The sequence below is a fragment of the Lissotriton helveticus genome, chromosome 2_1 (assembly GCF_964261635.1).
Source record: "Lissotriton helveticus chromosome 2_1, aLisHel1.1, whole genome shotgun sequence".
In the NCBI taxonomy this organism is placed as follows: Eukaryota; Metazoa; Chordata; class Amphibia; order Caudata; family Salamandridae; genus Lissotriton; species Lissotriton helveticus.
Window position 1 is genome coordinate 1,740,401,433 of NC_136059.1, and position 26,391 is coordinate 1,740,427,823.

The 26,391-nt window shown below is 42.7% G+C and overlaps 1 protein-coding gene across 1 annotated transcript in view; it reads right to left on the reverse strand.

Moving 5' to 3' along the window:
* The window catches only part of MUSK (muscle associated receptor tyrosine kinase), a 707,615-nt gene that overhangs the window by 468,799 nt on the left and 212,425 nt on the right, over nucleotides 1-26,391 (reverse strand). The window contains exon 3 of the mRNA XM_078676695.1: nucleotides 16,747-16,898. Coding sequence (XP_078532821.1) covers nucleotides 16,747-16,898 — 152 coding nt within the window. The remainder of the gene's footprint in view (nucleotides 1-16,746; nucleotides 16,899-26,391) is intronic.

Sequence of the window (26,391 nt, forward strand, 5' to 3'; positions counted from 1 at the left end):
TTGTTCCAGAGAAAGTTGAGGTGTCTTTCCAATAACGTTCTCAACCTCGCTCTGTTTGAGTACCATGCGCAGAGGGCCTTGCCAGATAGCTGCCTCACAACAGTAGAATCAAGGGACATTTCACAGAGCATGAATAGAGTGCTAGCGCACATATATTTGATAGAATACTAGTTCAGAGTTTCTGCAAGTATGGCATTACGTCAGATTTAAACCAGTAGAGGTAGCCTCTGGACATACATAGAGTTCGTGACTGGAGTAATTCTGGGATCTGATCATGCCATTCTCTCAGTGTTACAACATCAACCACTTCTTACTTCTACACAAGGTGGAGAAGCTAATGTATCTAAGTCAATATGCTGCTAAAATGGTGCTATGGTATAGCTCAAATATATCTGATTGAGCTGGAAGGTGCAGCAATAGTCTAGTTCAAAAAAGTTGAATCTAACCTGCTGCAACTATTTCTAGGTCTAGTAACACATCGAACATTGCCTACCATGACACAGCTACACTTAGCATAGCCTCCTTCCCCAACACACCATACAGTCTTCGGTATCACTACAACATCATACCAGGCCTTCTGCTACAATATTAAGTATGGACATCTGCTACAGTCTTTAGTCTAGGGTGCACCCTAGGGTAGCTACTGCACAACACCTAGGCGATTCTTCTAAAACAACGCCTTACCATCTGCTTCAACAACAGACAATTTGCATGGATTGCTGCTTCTACAAAACAGGCACATTGAGCCTAATACACAAAGCTTTATGTGTGTTATGTTATGCTTACATAGGTTAATAGCCTTTTTACAAGCACAAATTCACAAAACTTGATTTTGGACATGTAAAAGGGTTTATTCATAGGACGATCTACTCACAGGAGTAGGCAGTAGGGATCCCACCCATCGTGAAATATTTGGCAGCGTACCCCTGATAAGGATAGGTCTAAATCCATTTCTAGAGTTGGAGGAAATCATAACACCTTCAGGTATGGTGGAGGTGTAGGGTAAGGGATATCTCCATATGTCTCCACATGAAAAAGTATGTTCCATGCGGAGACAAAAGAAAACAAATGTTAGAAAGTTAAAGCTCTGCAGATTTTGCACAACACATATAGGGCCATATGTATCAAGCCTTTTGTGATTCGCAAAGGCCGAAATTCGCAGAATTTCAGCCTTTGCGAATCACAAACGGCCTTTTTGCATGTTTTGGGATGTATGAAACATTCCCAAAATAAGGAATTGCAAACTTGTGCGATTCCTTATTTTTCCATAGCATTTAGGGAATCGCAATTTTGCGATTCCTTAAATGCTATGTATGTAGAATTTTTGGCTTGCGAATTTTGGTTACGAATTCGCAAATTACCACCAACTTGTAGTTGATGGTAACTTGCGAATTCTTCCAAATATGCACAATTTGGAATTTTTAAAGGTGTCATGTGATGCACACACATGCCCATAGGGCATGTATGTGCGCCATATGCACACACATGTTCTTTTCAGGTGTGCAGCAGAGTGTCTTTGAGACACCCCTGCACCCTTGCAATAATTGCGATTAGCAAATTGCGAATTCGCAATTTGAGAATTATTTTGCATTCATTCCTATGGGCCTCCTGGCCCATTGGAATGCATTGGAAATTATTCCTTAATTGCAAATTCGCAAAATGCGAATTCGCAAATAAGGAAGCTTAAGGAATCGCAAATAAAAAGCAATTTTTTTCATACATACCATTTTGCAATTCCTAAATAGCGATTCCTTAATATTCGCTATTTAGGAAATGCAAAATAGTTTGATGATACATATGGCCCATAGATACATGTTTGCTCTTGCGAAAATGAAATTCAAAAATATTTTAAGGGGTATATCTGGAAACAGGTGACTGCCTCACGTTTCCTTCTATACATCTGGAAACTTGTTTGGCTGGGTGCAAATTTATGAGTTTCTGAAAATGTCACATCTCAGCAGGTACCGATTTAAGACTTTCTTTGAAAAATGAACCCTTTGTTTTTTTGCAACACAATGGAGTCTACTCTACTGCAACAAATGCAGTTGAGTCTGGCATACTATCACACCATTAAGATCACTCTTTTGTGATGTATTCTTATAGGTTCTGTATCGATCCCCCTATTCCTGACCCTGTTCTGGTTAACAAGTTAACTAGCAGCCATCCCATGATGCAGAAACCGTTATCTGATTAAGCCACACTACGGCACAGGAACGTGTTATCTGATTAGGTCATAACGCTTGCCATCTAATTAGACAAGCGATATTCCTCCAGCCCCTGATAAGGCATACGGAGTTCTCAAAACAAATCAAACCTATGACAACCTGGGAAAAACCCTGCGGCCATTGTTTTGATTTCATCGAGAACTTCAGCAAAAGAATGTGCTAACGACCAAGTCGTATGACATCCTTATTGACGTATCTATGTCCATCCTTACGTCAATCTCGGCACCTTACAGGTATAAATATTACCGGTATTGCCTTAAGCAAACACACGCGGTGGTGACGAGATCGGAGCAGCCAGACTTGCCGAAGCCCAGAGCAGAGCAGACCCCGCTGGCGCAGCCCCGCCTTCCTGACGCGCTGAGAACGAGAAGCTGCTTTCTCCTGCCGAGAAATCCAGCTCCGGCGCTTCCGGGTAGCCCTCGCAGGCAGCCTGGAATATCGAGACCAGAGACGAGAGATACCATCCCTCATTCATCCTAGATTCCAGGTACAGAACTGAATAACCCCTTGCAGAGAATTCTTGAGTCAGTCACTTGGCAAAACAAACTTAACTTAAACTGCTACTTTCTATTCCCGCCCACGTATTAGGGTTAGGTCAGGTACACCGGGGTAGGCGTAGTTAGAAACACCAGTTGAGTACGATTAGTCAAATGTATATGTGTATGTATCTATTTTATCCATTTTAAACCACCTTATGGCTTAGAAACCATATAAATGTTTTTACAGTATTATTTTATACTTCTGCTTTTATTGTATGCACTTTACTTAACCATAAGTATTGCGATAATATCGATCCATTTCTCTTGTATGAGAAAAGAGACTGATCAATAAATAACATCTTTTATTGAACACGCCCGTCTCTTCCTTTTCTCTACAATCTGGTGAGACTAAGAATGCACGTACTGACTGAGTAAAATAAGTTGTCTTTTGTTTTCACACGACTCTAGAGATACACTCTTGATTAGGGGAGAGCAAAGTTGTCATGTTCTATGGTTGTCAGAAACTAAATCCTTTCTTGTCTATCCAGGGAGGTTCAACTCCTCCTTGCCTATTCGAGAAAGTTTCTAGTGAACTCTGAGCTAGCTGGCAAACCCAAAACTTTAAGTCTAATATCGACAATAGAAGACCTAGTTAACGTCTGGTCTAGGCCTATACTATTGAAGGTATTATTCCAATGCGCAGAGCCTATTGGGATAATAGGAACTACACTACATGGCGCCCAAACGTTTGGAAAGGCGATAAAACTAACGCAAGACATTAGAGTAACTCAGTCGTGCTTTTTCACTCAGACCCCTTTTTTCCCATAACACTCCAAAGACGTCTGGAGTGGGTGAAAGGTCATATCCGCCAAACCTCGCAGGAGGAAACCCCTATGTATGGTTCTTGGTTTAGTCAACGTTGAAGGATACACTGTTCCAAAATATTGTGCATCTAATCTTTGTTTCCATAAGAAACCTGATCTGCAAACAAACGGAATAACCTTCCTGACGGTAAAATGGTAGACAGTGATGAAGAAAGAGAAACAGTTAGAATAGCAGCTGAACTCGCAGCAGCTGAAAATACTATGCAAGAAGCAGACCCGGATTTAATACTCATCCCGGTCAGCATAAGAAAATCTATAACTTTAAAACTTATAGAAAATGGACTGACACCTAGAGGTGGCACAGTCATATTCGTAATAGAGGCACACGAATATCGGCAGACAGAGGTATTCTATTCATGGATAAACTTTCCAGCAGCAAAAGCTGTAACAAAGCACTTCCACCATTACAAAACAGAGGAACCTCCTGAAGAATACACTCCTTTCGAGGAGGTGGAAGTACCACTTAAATTTCAAGAGCACCTGCTCTTGTTTAATGGCGCCCTAAAACACAACAATCACATCACCAGGCTCGGTCCATTAGGTAGACCAGGAGCAACGTGGCCGGTCCTAGCCGGATACACACCACATCCAGACATCGAAAGAATGTCTGCAGCAGATCTTCTAATACAACTAAAACAATTAATAAAAGTACATAGACAATTAGTCCAATATGTAAAGCGGACTTCAACAATCCAACCAGCAATTAAAATTCCACAGCTGACCCCTCATCAGGGGAACACAAATAAAATTACACCACAGAGCATACAGTCCTGCCTAGGTAAAGTACCAGCTAAAAGGGAACAAATACCATTCTGGTTAGCACAAAAAATCACCCAAATAGAGGCGGTGTTTCCAGACACCACCCCTGTGGATAAACACAGGATTCTGACTATCTGTCTTCCAATGGGAATCGCACCACACGTGGAGGACTGTGACACTTGGGGTACAGTCTTTGCTTCCATCTACACAAAAACGCATGGTGTTCCATCCATCTCGGTAATACCAGATGTGCTAAAACAAATTCAAGACGAATACGGTCCAGAACCCGCTTTAACTCTTGGTATGAAATTACTGAAAGACTTCAAGCAGGTCTCGGCTATATTACTAGCCAATATAAAGGGAGAAGCAGCAAACGTGGCGATCCGCCAAAGGTTAAAAGAAACAGATATAGCAGACCAACCAGCTGAAATTGCCAGAATTATAGAAAAATCCTATGAGGAACTAGGTAGAGATAGTTTAGGTGGAATACCAGTAAAACCCCAACTGATTGAAAGTCCTGAAAAAATATTTATTAAAAATCATCTAAACAGTCAAAAGAAGAACTGGGATGGAAACAAACAATCCAATCCAAAAGAAAAGAGATTCCAGTCCAGAGGAAGGTCTCCTCGGCGGAGAGAAAGATCTAAGGACCAAGGACCCAAGTCTCCCCAAAGTGAGCCCTCTGTGAAAAAATACAACCTTAGAAATAGGGATAATATAAAGAAACCGGATAGATATCAAGATTTTGATACACGTCCCTCTCAATCTTTTCAGACTTCCTCGCAGAAATCGGAAAGAAGAGGACGATCGGAACCCAGGGAAGGGCACGTCAAGTCCAAAGACAAGGAACCTGCTCATCCAAATAAGAAATTACAATTTCCAAAAAAGAAGGTAGCCAGTATTAAAGTAGTTAACAATGCCGAGAATACTGAGGACACAACTGAAAAACGGAGAATGGGCTCAGACAATGCTAGACAGCGCAGCAGAAGTGAGCATAGCTCGCAAAGTCCTTATGAATCATCTGGAGACAGTGGACACGAATGAATATCTTCAAGTGGAAACTGCAGACACCAGAGTTAGCAAACCTCACAAAATATATGAAATAACTTTACGTATAGAAGGGGATAAGACTAGAAAAATAAGGGGACTATTTTGGGATAATCTCTCCAAGGGCTATGACATCCTTCTAGCTGAAAAAGACTGGCCACCAGAGTTTGTCAGGGACTGCCCTCATGGCGAAGAAATAATTATGCCTGCCTTCTCAAATCATATCCCAATTCATAAAAAATACACACTTGCTAGAAAGTGGGCAGTAGCTCAAGCTCCTGCTTTATATAAAAATCACGTAGGATGGGATGAGGACTCTCCTCCTCACAAAATCCAGTTAAAATCACAACCTACTGCACAAAGAGAGTACCCAATTAAGCAAGAAGCTAAAAAACAGGTAAAAGAAATCCTAGATCAATTAGAATACCAGGGGGTGATTGAAACTTGCACCTCACAAATGAACAACCCTTTGTTTCCTGTCTCCAAACCAGACAATTCATATCGTCTAGTTTTGGATTACAGACACCTTAACTCATGTTGCAAAACTTTTGCAGTGCAAAACTCGCATAGTGCAGCGCTAATGAATAACATAGTGCGCAAAAAATACAAAACAACATTAGACATCTCTAATGGATTCTTTTGTCAAAATATAGCACGAGAGAGCAGATATTTGTCCGCGTTCTCAATAAATGGCGCTCAAAAACAATTCTGTCGGTTACCCCAAGGGTTCAAGAACAGCCCAGGATTATTCTCAGCGAGAGTAACAGAGTTACTACAAACATATGATGACGAAGCATCATCGTATGTCGACGACATATACCTAACAGATGATGACTTGGATACTCACTTGAAGAGAGTGAACACCATAATACTTGGGTTCGCAGCAGAGGGTTACAAATTCAACTTTAAAAAATCTAGAATTGCCCATCTAACAGTCCTGTTCTTAGGATATGAATTATCAAGTGAAGGCAAAAGCCTGGCTGACAATTTCCTAGAGAAATGTGCCGTACTCCAAGCACCTAGAACACTAAAAAACCTACAGTCAATTCTAGGCTTCCTAAATTTCGGAAGAACATACATTGCAAATTACGCAGAAAGGGTCAAGCCCCTTTATGATCTAATAAAACCAGATTTTAAAAGAACAAATTGGACTCAAAAACACACAGACATTCTGAGATCCTTACAAAGTGACATGTTAATAAAAACAAAATTAGAAACACGTGATAACACACGCAATCTTGTGATTCGAGTCATCCCAGGAAGATGCGGATTCAAATACCTGACCTCTAACGAGGGAGAAAAGGTACCAATTGCATTCAAATCACACTTGTACACAGAAGCTGAAAAGAAATTCAGCATTAAAGAAAACATTGTTCATGCAGTTCAAACCGCAATAGCTAGAGAAAAAGATAAAGCTGACGGTAGACACATCACAGTCAGAACAGCAGAATCAGCCTTTGAGGCATTAACAACACCGTGTAATTTACCAACAACAGCATTGAATCCGGAATGGATACAATGGGTGAATTCAATTACAACGGACAAAGTAAAATACTACTTTGATCCAGAATTAAAAGAATTGAAAAATCTAGAATATGAAAGAACATTCCCTCTGCCAATCGACATTCTGCCCTTACGACAGTACGCTTGTGTAATCTATACAGACGGACATGCTCAACCCTCCGTTTGGGGAGAACAAGCATACAACCCCACATGTGAGATTACAAAAGAAGTGTGGCGCGGAGATAAACTAAGACCTCTATTAACAAAAACACACTCAGTAGAAACCAATTCAGAACAACAGACTGAAATAATAGCATTGAAAATGGCGCTAGATAATGCAGATCGCGAATTCCCGACACTTATAGTGTCCGATTCGTATTACTGCGTCAAATCATATAACAGCGATTTGCAGAAATGGATTCAAAACGGTTACAAAGATGACACAGGTGCAACAATAAAGCAAAAACTGCTTTGGGAACAAATAGTTCTTTTACAGAAAGAACTACCAAAGACTCACGTGACACACTCACTGAGTCATCAGCGTGATGGCGTTCACGTTGCAGGGAATTCATTGGCTAAGACAGCCACAGCGGTAGCAACTAAATCGGCTTCCGTAGCTAGAAAAAAGCGTACAATGAAATACATTGACGGTGAAACAGTGCTGGCGGTAAAAACGTCATCAAAAGGCGACTGCTCAGCGCTACCGATCAACTATCCACTCAATTATACATACATAATCGATGCAAACTCAGTCCCTTTTGCTCGAATCCCTGGAGTGGGGGATAGAGTAATTCCAAACATGGACAGGAGAACTTTGTTAATTGCAGACGCACATATGGGCGAGGGTCTCAGACACCTCAAACTCAAAGATTCTCTGGAAGAACTACAATCAGTGTACTGGTGGCCAGGCATGAGCCTGCAGCATCACATTTTTGTAAAAAAATGCCCGGACTGCAACAGAGATCGCAGTGGCGAGAGAAACGGTATACTACCGTGGCGTTTCACTCCAGAAAGGATCAGCAGTAAAAAGCAAAGCGTCCGATTAACATATACAGGCTAGTTTCCACTTATAATGTAGATCCCCAGCACTCGGCTGACGTCTGGACTGTTATACAAAGATTTGCGAGTCTAAATGGCATATACGCTAGGAGCATGCTACGTTTGACCAATGTTTTCACTTTAGCCCTCAAGCTTGTGGGGAAGCACGGCCAAATGAGCATAGCGATGCGGGATTCTTCTCACTTCCTTCCTGAGGGATACGGGATGGTGTAAAGAAAAAACCAAGGCATAAAGCTATCTATAACAGAAATGATATTAGGTTCGGGAGCTGGGTGGGTCAAACATCTAATAAGTGTCCAACGTAGTCTAAATAACCTGCCAAGAAATTCTCTGAGGGGATTCAGTCCGTACAAATTATTGTTTGGAACTAGGATGTTAGTCTTAGATCTTGACAGTCAGACTTCAGTGGTAAAGGAAAAAAGCTTTGATATCAAAGATCGTTTGGCTATTTTGCAGGACTTAAACAAAACAAGAAAAGACCTGAGCAACATAAAGTTGAAACAGCAGCCAACAACCACTGAAGAACCACCACCTGTCCCAGCAAGACCTGTCTGGATTCCAAAAGTCGGGGATCTAGTCAGAGAAAAGATCGCGGTAAAGAAGGAATTTGGGCCTTCTTACAGAAAAGCAGTTCCTGTCTTGTCTATCAACGGGACAAGATCAGTTGTACTACCACCGCTTGCTGGTAAAAAGGAGAACCGAGTTGTATCCATCGACCTGGTAAAACCACAATCATGTGGCCGATAACAAACAGTAGGCCAAGTGGACTCCCGATAAGTAGTAGAACACCAAGATTTGCTACCAATACAGAGGTCCAAACTAAGAGGCTAATCACATTCGAAACGCCTACAGAAGAACAACAAGGACTATGCAACAATGCATTGGAACTTAAACCTCTGAAAACCCAAATAAAAAGATTTAGTAGAGACACACCAACCTACAATGAAGTAACAAACGAATATGCAAGAAACAGTAATCCTGAAGCAATTGGAACAATTGACAGAACTGCATCCGGCTACTTCATAAACTTCGATGATTCCTCTGAAGACCTAAGTGAATCAAAAACACAGCCATCAACAAAAACCTTTAAAGATAAAGCTAAAGAACTTTTGAAACAGCTGAAAGAAACATATCTGATTTCTCCATGGATTGAATTTTGGGTGGGCTTTGGTGCATTTATCCTCATACTTTGGCTCATCATGGTACTAACTTTGGGACGCTTCATTGAGGGAAAATATGCTAAAATGGACACAGCAAGTCAGAAAATCAACTTGATCCTCAAGCCACACACATCTTCACACGTCGAGAAAAGAGAACTTTCTTCGGTCAACTTCACAGCCAATCCTATACCGGGTGGGGTAGCATGGGACAATACTGACTACGAAATTTATGGTCCGGTTGAGATCCTGAAATATCCACACCACATTAAGATCTCGTTGAGTGACTTTGTAAAAACGAGCTCATTTGCTGATGATTGGGACTTTGAAAGTATAAATAATATGATGTCTGACTTAGTGATGTCTGCTAAATTTACCAAACATGATTATTTGCAGGGTTCGGCTAATTATGATAGTATGTACTGTTACAACCACTATGGTAACCATTTTCTACATAAATCTGCACAACCTAGAAATGTTTTAAATTATAATCAATGGGAACATTGTGCAACCCCTCCAAAAGGAAGCTCAAGAACTTTTTAAGACAAATATTCATACTTTTCAGGGTTCAACACAAGTAATGCTGAAACATTTTATTTCAAATTGTCAAATAAGACAGGGACAAAGACCATGCTAACAAACACAAAATTGATATATTCAGACTCATTTTTTGAACAAATGAATACTTTTGGTTTTGATTATTGGGACAAAAATGTTGAAGTTAAAAGTGTTTGGGGTACAAAAGAATGGCAAGTACAAGGTATAGAATCATTGTTTAGAGCCTGCATGATCCCAGAACAAATTATATTTTTAAATGACACTGTTCAACAAACCACCTGTCTTGGCTTAGCCAAAATCAAAGACTTAAATAAACCGTCTATTCCAAAGCCAACAATGGACAGCAATAGCTCTACAGATGAAGAGATAGACGTAAACTATATATTAAACCAAAACAGAACACATCCTGATTGGAAACAGTGGTTGATCTGGCCCACAGATACTAATAACTGTCAAGACAGATTCCTGAACAAAAAACAGGGGTTCAAATTGACCAGGCCAGACCCTAGATATTCCCAAAGACAACACCCAGGGATAATAACCACCTACAGTGTGGGCAAATTATGCCTTCAATGGCTACAAACTTCCACACTGACAGAAATTAAGCAACACCTAACTTTACTTACTGATGGTGCTGACTTGCGTGATTTCATTATGGGACCGCGCAAACAGCGTCAAAAACGCTTCATAGCAGCCTCTGTATATGCAGCTTACAATGAGGCCTGGAAGGTAACTCAAATTGAGACAGCAGAAAGTATACGGGAAATTTACCATATTAATTTGGAAAAATCACTTTCTGTAGTGGACAATGGGTTAATGACTCTGTCCTCCAGAATTTTTTCTTTGGACAGCATTGTGTCTTCAGCAATCGACATAATATCGCAAGACTTACTGTTGTTACAACACGGTCAGTCTCAATTGCGTTCTATTGTACAGCTTGGCTGGACATTACAAAATCTGCGTTCAGGCTATGTGCCTTGGCGTTTAATCAACACAACGTCACTATTCAATATCTTTAACCTTACTGATAAACAAATCAGTATGGCACAAAAGGGTGCTGATTATACAATCCTGAGCATTGAGAAACTCGAGAGATTACCAGTGACAATGTCAGAACGACCTGTCAGTGAATGGATAATACATGGGATAATTAATATTCCAATATCAACCTTCAGGTTTCAATACTGCCAAAAATATATACAGGCTGGCATGTACGAAAAATTGGGAAAAGGGTACATTAAGACAACATGGAACTTGCCCTATTCACATGCATGTGTCAGTAATAAAGGACAGAAAGTGTTTCTTAGTGGCAATAATTGTGCGATGTCACTAAGCGGTACACTTCTGTGTAATGGAATTAGTTTGCATGGAGCCTGTGAAGGGAACTCAAATAACCTTTCATGTCACCAGCTAGGCGCACCTGCAACAGAGATAGAACCATTCCTTAAAAGACTCTATAACGGGAGTTACATTCTAATTGTGGATCGCAGATGTTGTAGTCTTATGCCCGGGACTCCTTATCTCGTAACTACGACTGCGAAGGTCATGTGCTGTGGACACTCATTCTTCCCCAGCTCCTTTCCAGACAGGGAGGCAAGGGCATGGCCTAACTTGAAAATTACTTCTATTCGAATAGATACTTTAAGCAGAATGAAAACAGTGCTTCTTCAGACGCCGACCAGACTCACGTCATCAAAAGAAACGTATGATCTCCTAGTCGCAAGGACGACTGCAGAGATTCACTCATTGTTATCAACTAATTCCCCCATACATTTCGCAGAAATCCTGAATGAAATCTTAAATATTTCTGATACCAGTGGAGTCTCAAAAGTATTTAAGACAGTATTTTCAATGGCATTAACACCATTCAAAGCCATACTGGGTATTTTTCCAGATTTCGTCCATTCGATTTTTGGCGGACTTCCCCTCATTTTAGGACTAATTGCAGGAATCCTATTCTTGGTCCTTATATTTCGTTATGGCAAACCGTGTCACAGACAAAACACCTGCGACAAGGGAAGAAACAATCCGAGCCATTGGATACCGGGACCGGATATCAAAAATCCTGGGACTATCCCGGCTTAGAGACCTGAACATGACTTGGTTTCTTTCATTTCGACCAATGTGGCATCGATGTGTTTTACCTGTATTAAGGTGCTTGCTGTGCGGAGAAGAATGCGTGTTGGACACCTGTCTGACGCTACAATCGGATGCGCCTATGGATGCAGAAACATTGTTGGGTCTGATAAAGGCTCATGCTTTGTGCTGCCCTCAACGGCTGCCAATCCTGATGACGGCATTCGTGGAAACTTCACCACTACGATTAAGGGGTAGTGGAGTTCAAGATGAAAGCAGCATCGATCAGGTACGACCTTCTGTCAGCAATACTAATCAAAACGTCAATGGAGACAATCATGCGCACCAATGCATGGTTACACCTTTTTCCGAGTTAGTGGAACTCTCCCAGGAAGCTGTTGACAGCTTTTTCGACAGTCTAAATGATATGATGTTCTCACCAGAACAGAAATAGAGACTTTTAAGCAAGCTAGCACACGGCATTCCCAACACCCTGAATTTGGCCTTCAACTTAATAGCAAAATAACATGAACAATTTTCCCTCCAGTTCACGGACAGCGATTTTTTCAGCAGCCCCAAAATATTTTTACGAATTTTCGGGACACTTATCTTCTGCTTAAAGTAAGAACTATTCTTAGAGAACTAAAATTTCTATTTTTAGAAACTTTATAGACATTAGCTGCCCGCTGGTATGTTCATAATTATTTTTATTCTGTGATGAAATGGTCTCAAACCTTTTTCTTCTGTATTAAGAGCCATTTCATGTGTAAATTCTCATATACCAATTAGCAATAATGTATACATATGCGTGATTACTTTAGCATTATTCTACAGCTTGAGTGCATATAGTACATGTGAATATTTTTTCCGTATATTACATTATTCGAAATGCATTATATGTATTTTGGGGTGGTAAGGTATACACGATACTCTACAGTATGTTTTACTATGCCTAGATTCGTAAACATGGCCATAGTTAGCGTGGAGTGGGTGTGATGTATTCTTATAGGTTCATTATCGATCCCCCTATTCCTGACCCTGTTCTGGTTAACAAGTTAACTAGCAGCCATCCCATGATGCAGAAACCGTTATCTGATTAAGCCACACTACGGCACAGGAACGTGTTATCTGATTAGGTCATAACGCTTGCCATCTAATTAGACAAGCGATATTCCTCCAGCCCCTGATAAGGCATACGGAGTTCTCAAAACAAATCAAACCTATGACAACCTGGGAAAAACCCTGCGGCCATTGTTTTGATTTCATCGAGAACTTCAGCAAAAGAATGTGCTAACGACCAAGTCGTATGACATCCTTATTGACGTATCTATGTCCATCCTTACGTCAATCTCGGCACCTTACAGGTATAAATATTACCGGTATTGCCTTAAGCAAACACACGCGGTGGTGACGAGATCGGAGCAGCCAGACTAGCCGAAGCCCAGAGCAGAGCAGACCCCGCTGGCGCAGCCCCGCCTTCCTGACGCGCTGAGAACGAGACGCTGCTTTCTCCTGCCAAGAAATCCAGCTCCGGCGCTTCCGGGTAGCCCTCGCAGGCAGCGTGGAATATCGAGACCAGAGACGAGAGATACCATCCCTCATTCATCCTAGATTCCAGGTACAGAACTGAATAACCCCTTGCAGAGAATTCTTGAGTCAGTCACTTGGCAAAACAAACTTAACTTAAACTGCTACTTTCTATTCCCGCCCACGTATTAGGCTTAGGTCAGGTACACCGGGGTAGGCGTAGTTAGAAACACCAGTTGAGTACGATTAGTCAAATGTATATGTGTAGGTATCTATTTTATCCATTTTAAACCACCTTATGGCTTAGAAACCATATAAATGTTTTTACAGTATTATTTTATACTTCTGCTTTTATTGTATGCACTTTACTTAACCATAAGTATTGCGATAATATCGATCCATTTCTCTTGTATGAGAAAAGAGACTGATCAATAAATAACATCTTTTATTGAACACGCCCGTCTCTTTCTTTTCTCTACAATCTGGTGAGACTAAGAATGTACGTACTGACTGAGTAAAATAAGTTGTCTTTTGTTTTCACACGACTCTAGAGATACACTCTTGATTAGGGGAGAGCAAAGTTGTCATGTTCTATGGTTGTCAGAAACTAAATCCCTTCTTGTCTATCCAGGGAGGTTCAACTCCTCCTTGCCTATTCGAGAAAGTTTCTAGTGAACTCTGAGCTAGCTGGCAAACCCAAAACTTTAAGTCTCATATCGACAATAGAAGACCTAGTTAACGTCTGGTCTAGGCCTATACTATTGAAGGTATTATTCCAATGCGCAGAGCCTATTGGGATAATAGGAACTACACTACACTTTTACTATATATTTTCTGTCACGTATAGTATTTGCTACTGTGTTATACAATAACACCCAATTTAACCTAGTACCCAAACTTCAGAAAATCCTACTTTAGCAGTCTGGATTTCAGTTATTCACAAATTGACATTTCATGTCGAAGTGCTATGCATCATTTGCATGGTGAGCTGCCTAACACTTTGTGCAGCACACGATTTAATAAATCTTTGCTGCATTTTCAGGTGCACCTTCCTTGCCTTATTTATATTAGTGGGGCAGGAACTGGCTGTGGCCCTCAATTTACAAATTAGCAAATATTGGAATGATGACCCCAATCTCAGCTATTGAAATGGAAATGTACTGGCATTGAAACCCCTGTGCCTTAAAAGAACAGTGGGCATAATACCCCAAAAGGCGGTACATTGTAAAGGGGGCATCAAATGCAAAACACATTGGTAAATGTGGGCCAAAGTCCTGGCAAGGAAACATGTTAATATTAGATGTCATCTGTGCTCCGGTTTGGACTGGTTCCTATACAGACAGAATTTTTCTATAGGTCTTACCCTGCTTCTTTGGGGTGTTTAAGTAAATAGAGGATATTCTTTTACATTCATTTGCCTGGGTCTGTGTCACAGCAACCATCTGTTTTTAATCACAATAAAACATTGATGCAGGAGGACACCAGATTGCACGTGAAACATATCCGTTTAACACAGGGAAACTATGTTAGTTATTTTTTTACTGGAGACATTGTGTGCTTGTTTTAAATATACCCACAGAGTTTTAGAGCATTGTTGCCTAATACATGAGCAAGCATGTCCACATTGTCTCCGTGCTGTGCTGCCAAGTTGATAGTACAATCTAGTAATCCTGGCTGCCACATTGTGCCAAATGTTTTATATCCTTGACAAATCTCCTCATAACCCAAGCATCAGATACGGTCTCGCTCAAAATTTGCACTGCCTGGCTTTGGCCCAGCTTTACCAAAATTAAGGGGTTTCATACATCTCTCAACGAGTGGGAGAACAGCCATTTATAGAGAAGTTGGCTCTCAATGGAGAAATAGTAGTGCATACTATGCAATGCAAAGCATACTTTCCTGCCCAAGGCCAATGTTTTAGAGACACCTCTGAAAAAAGGCTGTGATGCTTCAAGCCATGATACTTTGCCCAGCAGCAGCAATCTTCTTCCATGCCCAAGTAAAATATTGTCTTATAGAAACACTGAATGTGTCACTGGCATATGTTCATGTCCATGTCAAATGAGAAATTTGAGTGTACCGTGAAGCATCAGTTTGCTTGCAGGTGTATAGTGCACAAAAGTACTCATATCTTGACCCGTTAGCACTGCAGATTTTGGCAATGTACTCCGCTGGGTCGCAGAAAGACGCAAACTGATGCTTATGTAAAGAGTATCATTGCCTGATCAGACTGGCCATGATACTCATCACATAATGTTTGGCCTTGTGCATCAAAGCCTAGAGGACAGCTCTAGTGCTCATTTAGGGTTGCATAATGCATGTGATTATTCTCCACCCATAAGCCAAGGGCTCACTCATCAGAAGCAAAGCAATATACTGAGTCTTTATCTATCTACCTGAATTTACAAGTGTTTCTAAACATCATATATGCATGGTACCCTTTGTGCTGCTGCTCAAAGTCATTCATCTCCTCAGTGGGACCAAATGACATTTTTCCACCCTTGCAAGCTGAGCAGAGTTTAATATGCAGGGCCAGATTCACAGAATTAACTTAAGACAAAATCCTAAACTTACCACTTTTGGTATTCACAGAATGCACTTACTACTTTTGGTATTCACAGAATGGATTTACGACTACTAACTTTATGTCTGGACTCGGGCCGGAGATTCCGGTCCAGAGGCGGAGCTTCCGACCTGGAGGCGGAGCTTCTAGCCTGGAGGCGGGGCTTCTGGCCCAGAGGCAGAGCTTTCAGCTTGGAGGCAGAGCTTCCGGCCCAGAGGTGGAGATTTCGGCCATGGCTAAATCTCCACCACCGGCAGGAATCCCCACCTCTGGGCCGGAAGCTCTGCCTCCAAGCCAGAAGCTCTGCCTCCAGGCCGGAAGCTCTGCCTCCGGGCCGAAAGCTCCGCCTCCGGGCCGGAAGCTCTGGCCGAGTGCGGACGTAAAGTTAGTAGTCGTAAATCCATTCTGTGAATACCAAAAGTAGTAAGTGCATTCTGTGAATACCAAAAGTAGTAAGTTTAGTATTTTGTCTTAAATTAATTCTGTGTATCGGGCCCGCAGTGTGGAACATGATTCAAGCCTTGACACTTGCATCCTGATGCATTCTACCCAGGAAGCTCGCTTCCTCCAGGTCCATATCTGTGCTTTTCGTGAAGCATGGCTATTACCACTGTTAATCCCAGGGAACCCTAAATAACGTCGATGAAACCTACTTGAGTTCCATATAAATTAGGAAAATTGCATTTACACTCGTTGTAAAAATGAAGTGCACTTGAGATCTAATTTTCTTTTTAAAAAATACAAAAAACACCCATACTGGCAGTAAAGGACATAACAGTTTGCCGTAAATTACCTGAATGCAATGTTACTATAAATTCCCCTTGCAGAGCATGAAATTGGATCTAGATAAATTAGCTAACATCATGCATATACTTAATTTTACTTCATGTTTTGGGAATAAATCCTTACTCATTTTTACTTGCAACGCCCCACAGCTTTTTGAAGGATCTCCTACTCCATTCTTAGCTGTGCAGCAGTACTCTCCATCGTCGGTTTCCTCCACACTTAGAATAGTCAACAGTTGCCCATTTTCCCGTATACTGTATCGGGTGTCGAACAACCTGCAGAATAAAGAGTAAAAACATATTGAAATGTTTATCCATCCAATAACCCTACATCAAACTGATTGTGCAAAAACATCATCATTCTTTTGTAAAGGATCACATCATTCGTAGTTATAATGCTCACTTTTTATACATTCCTTTTATCAACCGCAAGCACATTTTAACTTTTTTTTCTGGCAAATAGGTGGATCTTTACCTTCTGTCTCATTTTTAGATACGATAGTCATTATGAAATTCGGAAATAGCACAGTTGTCAGATCATTCCAGGCCAATATATTTGATAGACTACTAATGAAAAAAATTGGATTGCTCCTTCTCAAGAGTTTGATCATTTTTGAGTTATGATAAATACCAAAGGAGGGAGTGGAGAGTTGGTGTCTTAAACAAACACCTAGGGTGGATTCGACCTCCCCATACAAATATTTATAAACAAAAAGATCCACCCATGAGGGATTGCGATGGAAGACAATGGTCATATGTGTTTCCTACATTGTTTGGAAGCACATTGTTTTTCTTAAATACCCCTCACACACCAAAATGGCCCTTGGTGTCATGCTTCATCATAGGGGTCTTCGCGTCCCTCTGCGGAACGGGGCGTGCTACTACCAGCGAAGACGCAGGAACACTGATGTTATCTCCCACTATGTGCGGCGTGAGAGAGAGTGAGTGAGTGGTAGAGTCAGGAGTGACTGATTAGTGAATGTTAAAAAATACCTAGCTCCTGTGGGGTAGCAGAATTTAATGTTTCTTGGTGCCGGTATTATTAAAAAGTGTGAGGCGGAGGTATGTTGTGTTAAAGTACAAGACCTCCTGTCTGTGTCAAGCACGCCACGTTCCGTAGAAGGACGCGAAAGCCCCTATGATGAAGCATGACACCAAGGGCCCTTTTGGTGTGTGAGGGGTATTTAAGAAACACAGTGTGCTTCCAAACAATGTAGGAAACACATATGACCATTGTCTTCCATCTTAATTCCTCATGGGTGGATCTTTTCATTTTGAATTATGGCCAGGATTATATTTGTTAAGGTGGTTTCTTAATGGAAAGGTTTTCCTTGGAGAACACTAAACAGAGGACACTAAGAAAGCCTTTGACTATGTGGAAAATGATTTCCTCAAACACACCTTAGGAAGCTGAAGACTGAGAAAATGTTCTATAAATATGCTGAAGTGTTGTATAGAACATCAAAAAGCTTGCACTTCAGAAACTGGTATTATCTTACTGAGACAACTGTTCTCGATCCCCAATTTGGAGGAGTGGGCAGCGCATCAAAGGTCTTCAAGTTCTCAGCCAATGCTGATGACGATCGGTAATATGTTGCAAAACCTGAGCTGTGTCTCGAGTTATCTTGTAAATTAGTCTCTTACATCAATATGTGTTTCGTTCTCAATAAGACAGGTTTTATTTCTATATAATGATTCCCACTTGCAGGGCCCAGGTTTATATAATTGATCCTTGAACATTACAGTTATCATAAACTGAAGAAGGTTGCTTAGATCTATTGCAGACAATATGAAAGACTATTATTCACTTCATTTGTGATGAGGGAGCAGACGTGAACTAGTTAGGATCATAATGGAGGTTGACATTACACTTTGTCCATGTTGTAGCTCACACTCTTGTAGTACCGCTTGAAGAACTGATTGGAATGCTGAGTAAAATATTTTGGGTTAGAGTCAAGTGGATTGCCTCAAGGGCACATAAGAGAGAAAGGAACCCGAATGGCGTGTGCACTTAAGTTTTAAGCTATATAATGCAATCCATATCAAGCATCACAATGGTTAAATGCACATTCACATGCAAAACTTGCTCCTCTGGCTATATATGAAGAGAGGCCAATTATTTATTTTCATGTAGCTTATGGTCCCATTTATGGCCCTGATTTAAGTTTTGTCATTGCATAGACTTGTACCTATTACACCACTGCAATGCAAGCCAAGAGGAACAGTTAATCTTCCCAATTTTTCCAGTTTCTCCTAAACGCTTATATCAGTTTCAGCAGTAAGCATGATTAGATTCAGGGGCATATTTACAAGCCCCTTGAAACATCTTTACGAAACCGTTGCGTCACTTCTGTGACGCAGCGGCATCATAAACAATGCGCCACCATGCAACATATTTACAATGAGACGCATTTCCCTAGATGCGACACGTTGTAAATATGTCGCATTGTATGGCCCTGAGCTACATTATACCTGCGTCATGTATAACGTATGCAGGGTGGGCGTTCCGTTGCAAGGAAGCCTCGTAAAAGTGACGCAGTGAAATCTACAAGATTTCACGAAGTCATTTTTACGGCGCCACTGCATTAAAACCTTACGCCTGCCTGAAGTAGGCATAAGGAGCGACGCAGCACAATGAGTATAGGCCACCCTGAGCATTGCTGGAGTTGCGCCGTGCTTGAGACACGACTCCAGCAATGCGCTACCCTTACGACACAAGATGCAAAATGCATCTGTCTATTTTTTAAATTTTTTGAGGGAGTTTTATATAGCGCTTGCAAGTCCCGGGGGTATCAGAGCGCTTTACAGCAAACATAACAGTGAAAACATAAGCAATAAAGTACAGTTGGAATCAACAAGGATATTGGGTAACCAAGAGTAACGAAGTCATTGTCCGGATGCATAGAGGTGGCGGTTGAGGAGAAATTCTTTTAGTTGCCTCTTGAAGTTCGTGAAAGAGGAATTCGTCCGGATGTGAGTGGGGAGAGAGTTCCAGATTTTTGGGGCATTCCAAGAGAAAGAACAGGAGAGGGCTTTTTGTTTATGTCTTTTTGGGGGGATTAAGAGGAGTGAGTTGGAACTTCTGAGGTTTCTTGTTTGTCCAGCTTTTGTGAGTTTGGCTGCGAGGTAATCCGGTTTGCCTGTGTGCAAGGCTTTATGTGTGAGGCAGGCCGTTTTGTAGGCGCAGCGTGCTTCGATGGGTAACCATTTTAGGGCCTGTAGAGTAGGGGTGATGTGGTAAAATATCCTGGTCCCTGAGACCATTCTTGCTGCAGCGTTTAGGGTGGCTCTCAAGGGGGCGGTATGTGTTCTAGCTGACCCGGTTAGAGTGGCATTGCCATAGTCAAGTCTGGAAAGAACTAGAGATTGTGTTGCAGTTTTTAGGTCCTTGGGGGGTATGAAGGGTTTGATTTTGTTGAGGAGTTTTAGGTTGTAGAGGGCGCCTTTAGCCGTGGATTTGATGTGGGAACTCATGTTGAGGCTTGAGTCTAGAGAGATCCCTAGTGATTTGACTGAGTTTGCTGGAGTGAATTTGCAGTTTAGAGCGGTAAGGTGGTTTAGCCATTCTTGGATCTGAGGGGGTTGCTCCTGATTTGAGAAGACAAGGATTTCGGTTTTTTCTTGGTTGAGTTTGAGGTGGTTGAGGGTTAGCCAATGTTCTATTTTAGAGAGAGTGGAGTTTAGGCGGAGGATGTCATTGATGGAAGAGGCTTCGAGGTACAACTGGGTGTCGTCAGCATAGAGATGATAGTCGATGTTTGCTTGTTTTAGAATGGCGGTGAGTGGTTTCATGTAAATGTTGAAGAGTGTGGGGGAGAGGACTGAGCCTTGAGGAACACCACTAGATGAGGGAGAGGTGTCGGACATTGAGTTTTTGATTTTTATGAGTTGAGAGCGGTTATGTAGAAATGAGGAGAACCATTTTAGGACATTGCCATCAGCTCCTATGTGTTTTTGAAGGGCGTCTAAGAGTAGGTTGTGGTCAACCGTGTCAAAGGCGGCAGATAGGTCGAGGAGGACAAGTAGGCAGCATTTGTTGGAGTCAAGGGAGTTATGAATGTCGTCTGTAATGCTCAGTATAGCTGTTTCTGTGCTGCATCTTTTTCTGAACCCAGATTGGTGTGAATCGAGTAGGTTATTAGCTTCCAGGTGGTGGTTCAATTGGGAGAGAACCGATTTCCCTAGGATTTTGGCTAGAAAAAGGGAGGTTGGTGATGGGCCTAAAATGTTTGAGGTCATTCGGGTCTGCATCAGTTTTTTTTAGGAGGGGGGTGACTTGGCCTAATTTGAGGCAGTCGGGCATCAGTCCGTTGTTTAGAGAGCTGTTGATAATCTTTGTCCACAGAGGGGTTAGGGTGAGGTTGAGGTTCTTGGCTAGGGAGGCGGGTAATGGGTCTGCGAAATGGTTGGAGGGTTTGGAGTTAGCAATCACATTGGAAATGTCCTCTTCGGAGAGAGGGATGACGTTTTTCCATTGCTTGGGGGGGATGGGGGCAAGGGAGGGGGCGAGTTTGGTGGTCGATGGAGGAGTGGTCTCGGCTTCAGTGAGCGTGTTGTGGGTTGGGGATGGGAGAGGTTTCATAAGGGGTGTGGATTTACTGTGTTGGGATTGGGGGTGTTTGTCTAGGGAGAGCTCAATTTTGGAGATTTTGTCATCAAAGAATTTAGCCAGATTGTTACACTGCAGTTTGGAAGCAGGGGGGTTAGTCTTGGTGGGCTTGGAGGTCTGTCTCTGGATGATATTGAAAAGTTCTTTGGAGCGTTTTTTGGCTTTGTCTAGTTGTTCCGGAAGAAGGTGGCTTTCTCCTTGATTATGTGTTTTTTGTAGTTGTTGCATTCATTTCTGAGTTGGGAGAGGTTGATTGTGGATGGGTTCCCTCTCCAGAGTCTCTCAGCGGCTCTTACTTTTCTTCGTTCGGAGTTGAGGTGGTTATTGAACCAGGCTCGGGAGGGAATGTCTCTAACCCTTTTGAGTTTTAGGGGGGCTAGTTGGTCAAGGGCAGTTGTCATTGTTTTGTTGTACAGAGTGGTGAGCTCGACCGAGTTGAGGTTGTCCGTGGTGGTGCAAGAGTATTTTTGTGTGTCGCATCTTAACTGGCGCATCCCTGCTAATATGCAGGGATGTGCCAGTTGTTGTAAATCTGCCCCTCAATGTCTTGTGAAAATCAATTCTCTAAACAATTGTCTGTCTCTACAACTTGATTCGACATCAACATACATTCTAGTAAAACTAATGTTTTGCAAAAACATTCCTCACTTTATACAAATAATGGGATGTGTCAGGATGATTGCATACAATTATCATTTGTAAACAGGGTCTGGACACAGTCATCTGAGCATAGCAATGGTTAGACTGTAATGCTTTTTGTCTATGCGAATCATGTGGGCCTTTTTCATGACAAGTGCTTTCTTTTGTCATAGTCTAGAGCCACGGTGGTTATAAAAACACAAGACTACATTTTACAGCAGAAAACTTGAGGTTTGGTGGAAGCCATGGAGTCATTAAACCCAACCTCTTTGGATCCAAATGCAATCACACAACCCTATTGGTAAATAAAGCTATGCAGGATTAAGTGCTGAACAAAGTAAATTTGGTTGGAACAGTGAAATGAGATGCAAAGGGCTGTAGATAAAGATGGTGTGATCTGCTTCGTAGCATAAAAAAAAATCTGGAGGAAAAAGAACATTATCAGAGGACAGGTGGCAGTTCCCCAATGGACATCGATCTCACTACTATTCAAGAACGGGTTTTAACCGCTTGCATGCGGGGCTCATTCCCCCGCTGTGCTGGGGGCGCGCACAGCACCCCGGTTCTCATGCCGAGCTCAGCTCGTCATGGGCCACAGTGCTCGTGTGCTCATGACGAGCTGAGCTCGTCATGACCACACCCGTTTGTGTAGAACGTTCGCACAGCAGGGGAATTAGCCCAGCGTGCGAGCGTTCCAATGATCATGATGAGCTCAGCTAGTTTAGGAGGTTCAGGGAACACTTCTCATTGTCCAGCCAGGATTCTGATTTATTTGGGACTTTCTTCTTCTCCTTTAGAATGCTGCCAGTACTCATTACAGGTTTGACACTTGGAATCTGAAGATATTTAACCGCTTAAATAGGGATTCTTGCTTTTTTTGATTTTGTATTCTTTATCCGAGCATTCATGGTTATCTATGCACAATTATGTATCACTTATATTAAGAATTCTGTAATAAACCTTAAAAAAATTATTTAAAATCTAAAACACAGTCATTGAGTGGTCCCAGTTTCTATTTGGATTTTAATCTAATTCAGTTGGATTAATGTCAGGGAGAGTGGTGTCTCTTACCGCTATATCAATGAGAAAGAAGCCAGATCGCCTGAGGTAAAAATTTGGGGGCAAAATTATTGGGGTTCAGTAAATTGGTGAGGTTGACTATCAAGGACATCAAAATATAGAAGGCTTGTCAGGCATGTACGCTTGTGAGGACTGGTGATATGTATCAATACTGCCTTAGCAGTTATGCGTTATTATGTACTAGCTGCCCGTCCCGACGTTGTCCGGGTATAAAAAAGATTTACCTGAAGGACGGCAAACTTTACTGAACGCTACCCCACCGCTTTCCAATGCAGCAGGCGTCTTAGAATGCACACGCCCACACACAACAATGCTGAAGGGCACGCACACCTCACGATGTGCACGAACACTAATCTCATCACAGTGAGATTAGCGTTCGTGCACGTCGTGAGGTGTGCGTGCTGTTCAGCATTGTTGTGTGTGGGCGTGTGCATTCTGAGATGTGTGGGCGTGTGCATTCTGAGACGCCTGAGTTTATCCCCGGTTGAGATCGGTAACGCTTATGCCCACAAAGGTTGCTTCGCAACATATGTTATTAACGCCGCCTGAATGGCAATGTGCGTGAATGCGGCGCACCTTGTCTCTTCTATACGGACGTGTGAGAAGTGATTATAACTCGTGAATGGAAAGACGCGCTACTGAATGACGCGTCCATTTTTTTCTTATAAAATTTGTGGCACGCCCCTCTGAGAGCACTGTTGTGGTACGCCCCTCTCAAAGTATAATGTGTGTACTTTGATACGGCTACGACCACGCCCCCAATCACGCCCACAGCCCTCTGAGTGTGTAGTTTGATACGCCCACACCCCTCTGACAACCGTTACGGCCACAAAGTAAAATGTGTGTAGTTTGACACGCCCACGAACAAGCCCCCGACACGCCCACGCCAACGCCCACGCCCACAAGGGACTACTTTACCCCTAAAGGTTCTTTGACTTTTCTAATGTATATGGTGGCCACCTGTATAGCCTATGTCCATCTGCTGTAACTCCCCTTTCCAATGCTGTATTGGGTGTTATGATTGGTGCTGTACTTCTTGAGTTTACCCGCCTCAAAGGTTTCAAAGGATTGATACCCCTCGGTTCCTTTTCGCCAGAATTTGCAGCGCTCTCTCGCCGGTTCGTAAATCCCCGCGGCAGAACCACGCCGCATTTAAATCCACAAACAATTCCCCCAGCTGGGAGAAAAACGGGACGAACTCGCGTTTGTCTTCACTTATGTGCTTTTTTATTTAATCCTCACAGCATGGAGTTTCTCAAGAAGGCAGGCACAAATATACGCGTTTCGGGATAGCATATACCTTGTTCACGATCAATTTGGCTCCAGGCTCTCAGTCTCAATATAGTGAGTCACATTATTACATCATTTCCTGTTTGATGTTATTTTGGCCCTCGGCCTTCTGGATGAAGTAGTTTTTTGCAATTTTTTGTATACATTTTTTTATCCGTCTGCATAGCCTATGTCCTTCTGCTGCAACTGCCCTTTCCAACGCTGTATTGGGTGTTGTGATTGGTGCTGTGGTTACTGAGATTACCCGCCTCAAAGGTTTATAATATTAGTATGGACATGGATGTGCATAGTACTATCTGATTTTTCAGTCAGTCACATGCTGTACTTTTATTTACTAACTATAAAGTATCAGCAGTTGAAATCAACAGCACAGTACTGTAAATATTGTTTCACAACTCTTCTCCTGGTGACAATACTGACAAAGTGGAAGTAGATATGGCAACCCATGTAGATGTTCAAGTGTTAGACCTGACATCCTTTGCGTGATATCCCCCAAACATTTTTGCCTTTACTCCTCCTGTTTTCTGCAGTCATTTTTGTTGGCATTAGGACTTTAGCACTGGTTAGCAGTGGTAATGTGCACAAAGTGCTTGTGCTCACTACTTAAAACATGGCAAAAGTGGCCTACAGGGGCGTGGCCAGGCAAGATGGCTGGGTGGACGTGATCCACACCGGCTCCGTAGCCACGTAGCTGTCTGAATGCGCTTTTCGACGTGAAAGGTAGCTGGAAACGTATCCAATCGGCACCTGAAGAACAACGACATTAGTGGGCCGCGCAGGAATGTCACCGCACACCGGGAGCAGCAGGAAGGCGACCGACAAAGGGGCAAGAAGGAGCAGTGGTAGCCCTCGAAATGGCAGCATAGATCAGGGAGGCAGTGAGTCCGCAACTACAATGAGGAGCAGCCCGTAAGTCCGCCTTAAGGTTTGGTGGCATCCTGAAGTGAGACAACGGTGGGCGAGTACTTGAGAGGATGTACATGTGACCAGGGCAGCGAATCGAGCACGAAGAGACTGCACTGCTCCAGCAAGGCCCGTGCCCGCCACTACAGCCCCAATGGGAGTGGGTGAGAGGGGATGCTGGTGGTGACGCTGGCCGACCCCTCTAGACGTTAGGGGTCCCAGAATGTAGCACCCCAAAGTACCTGGGCATAACGGTGGCGAATTGGAGTGGACCGAGAGGCCACGGGCTGCCTAACGTCAATATGGCGCCTGTTACCGACATTCACCAGGGATTCAAAGTGGCAGAGTGCGGAGGGCACCCTTTTGCAAACAACTATCGGTGGCAATAAAACAGCATCAATAGCATAGTCCCTAACCAGTGGAGCAGAGCCTTAAGGCTAATAGTCGTGCTACACCTAACTCTTGGATGGCAGGAGATCAACCGTTGCAGTCTTAACCCAGAGGGAAGGTACACCCTCGAAACTCTATCATCTGCCGGAGGAGAAGTCACATCTGCTGTGGAGCCCTTCGTCGACTAGTGGAGGCTTCTCACTCACGGAGAGAGGGGGCGGCCGGTCTGCATCCATGCCACCGAAGAAAGTGACAGGTAGAGTCTCCAGTTTCTTCACCCCACTGAGAAGAGGCAAGCACAGGAACAAGGGGGAGATTTTGCCAACATGTCTCTCACTAAAGAGGACCTTATGGTCTCCCATAGAGAATTCAAAACTGAACTCTGCTCCGAAATCAAGTTGGATATATAGACATCCATGGACCAACTCAAAGCAGACCTAACCAAACGCATGACCTCCATCCAACAGGACATGGACTCCATTGGTACTGGAGTGATGGAGGTAGAGAATCAGTCGCAGTGACTAGACAAGCGCGCAGCGGCCACCCATGACAAGGTGCAAGACCTCCAAACGCAATTGCAGATGGCCCTGCTGAAGACTGAAGACTTGGAAAACGGGTCTTGAAGGGACAACCTCAGAATCAGGGACATAGAGGAGGGAACGGAGGGACCAGACTTGAAGGCATGTATTGAAGGTCCCTTTGTAGAAATCCTTGGGCCTCACCAGATGAAAATCAACATTGAAAGGGCTCACAGCATAGGGAGCCAACCAGCGGGAGAACGTCGTCGCACACGCAACTTTCTTGTCAAGCTTCATTCCTTTACAATGAAGGAGGCGATCCTGCAGGGAGCCAGGAAAA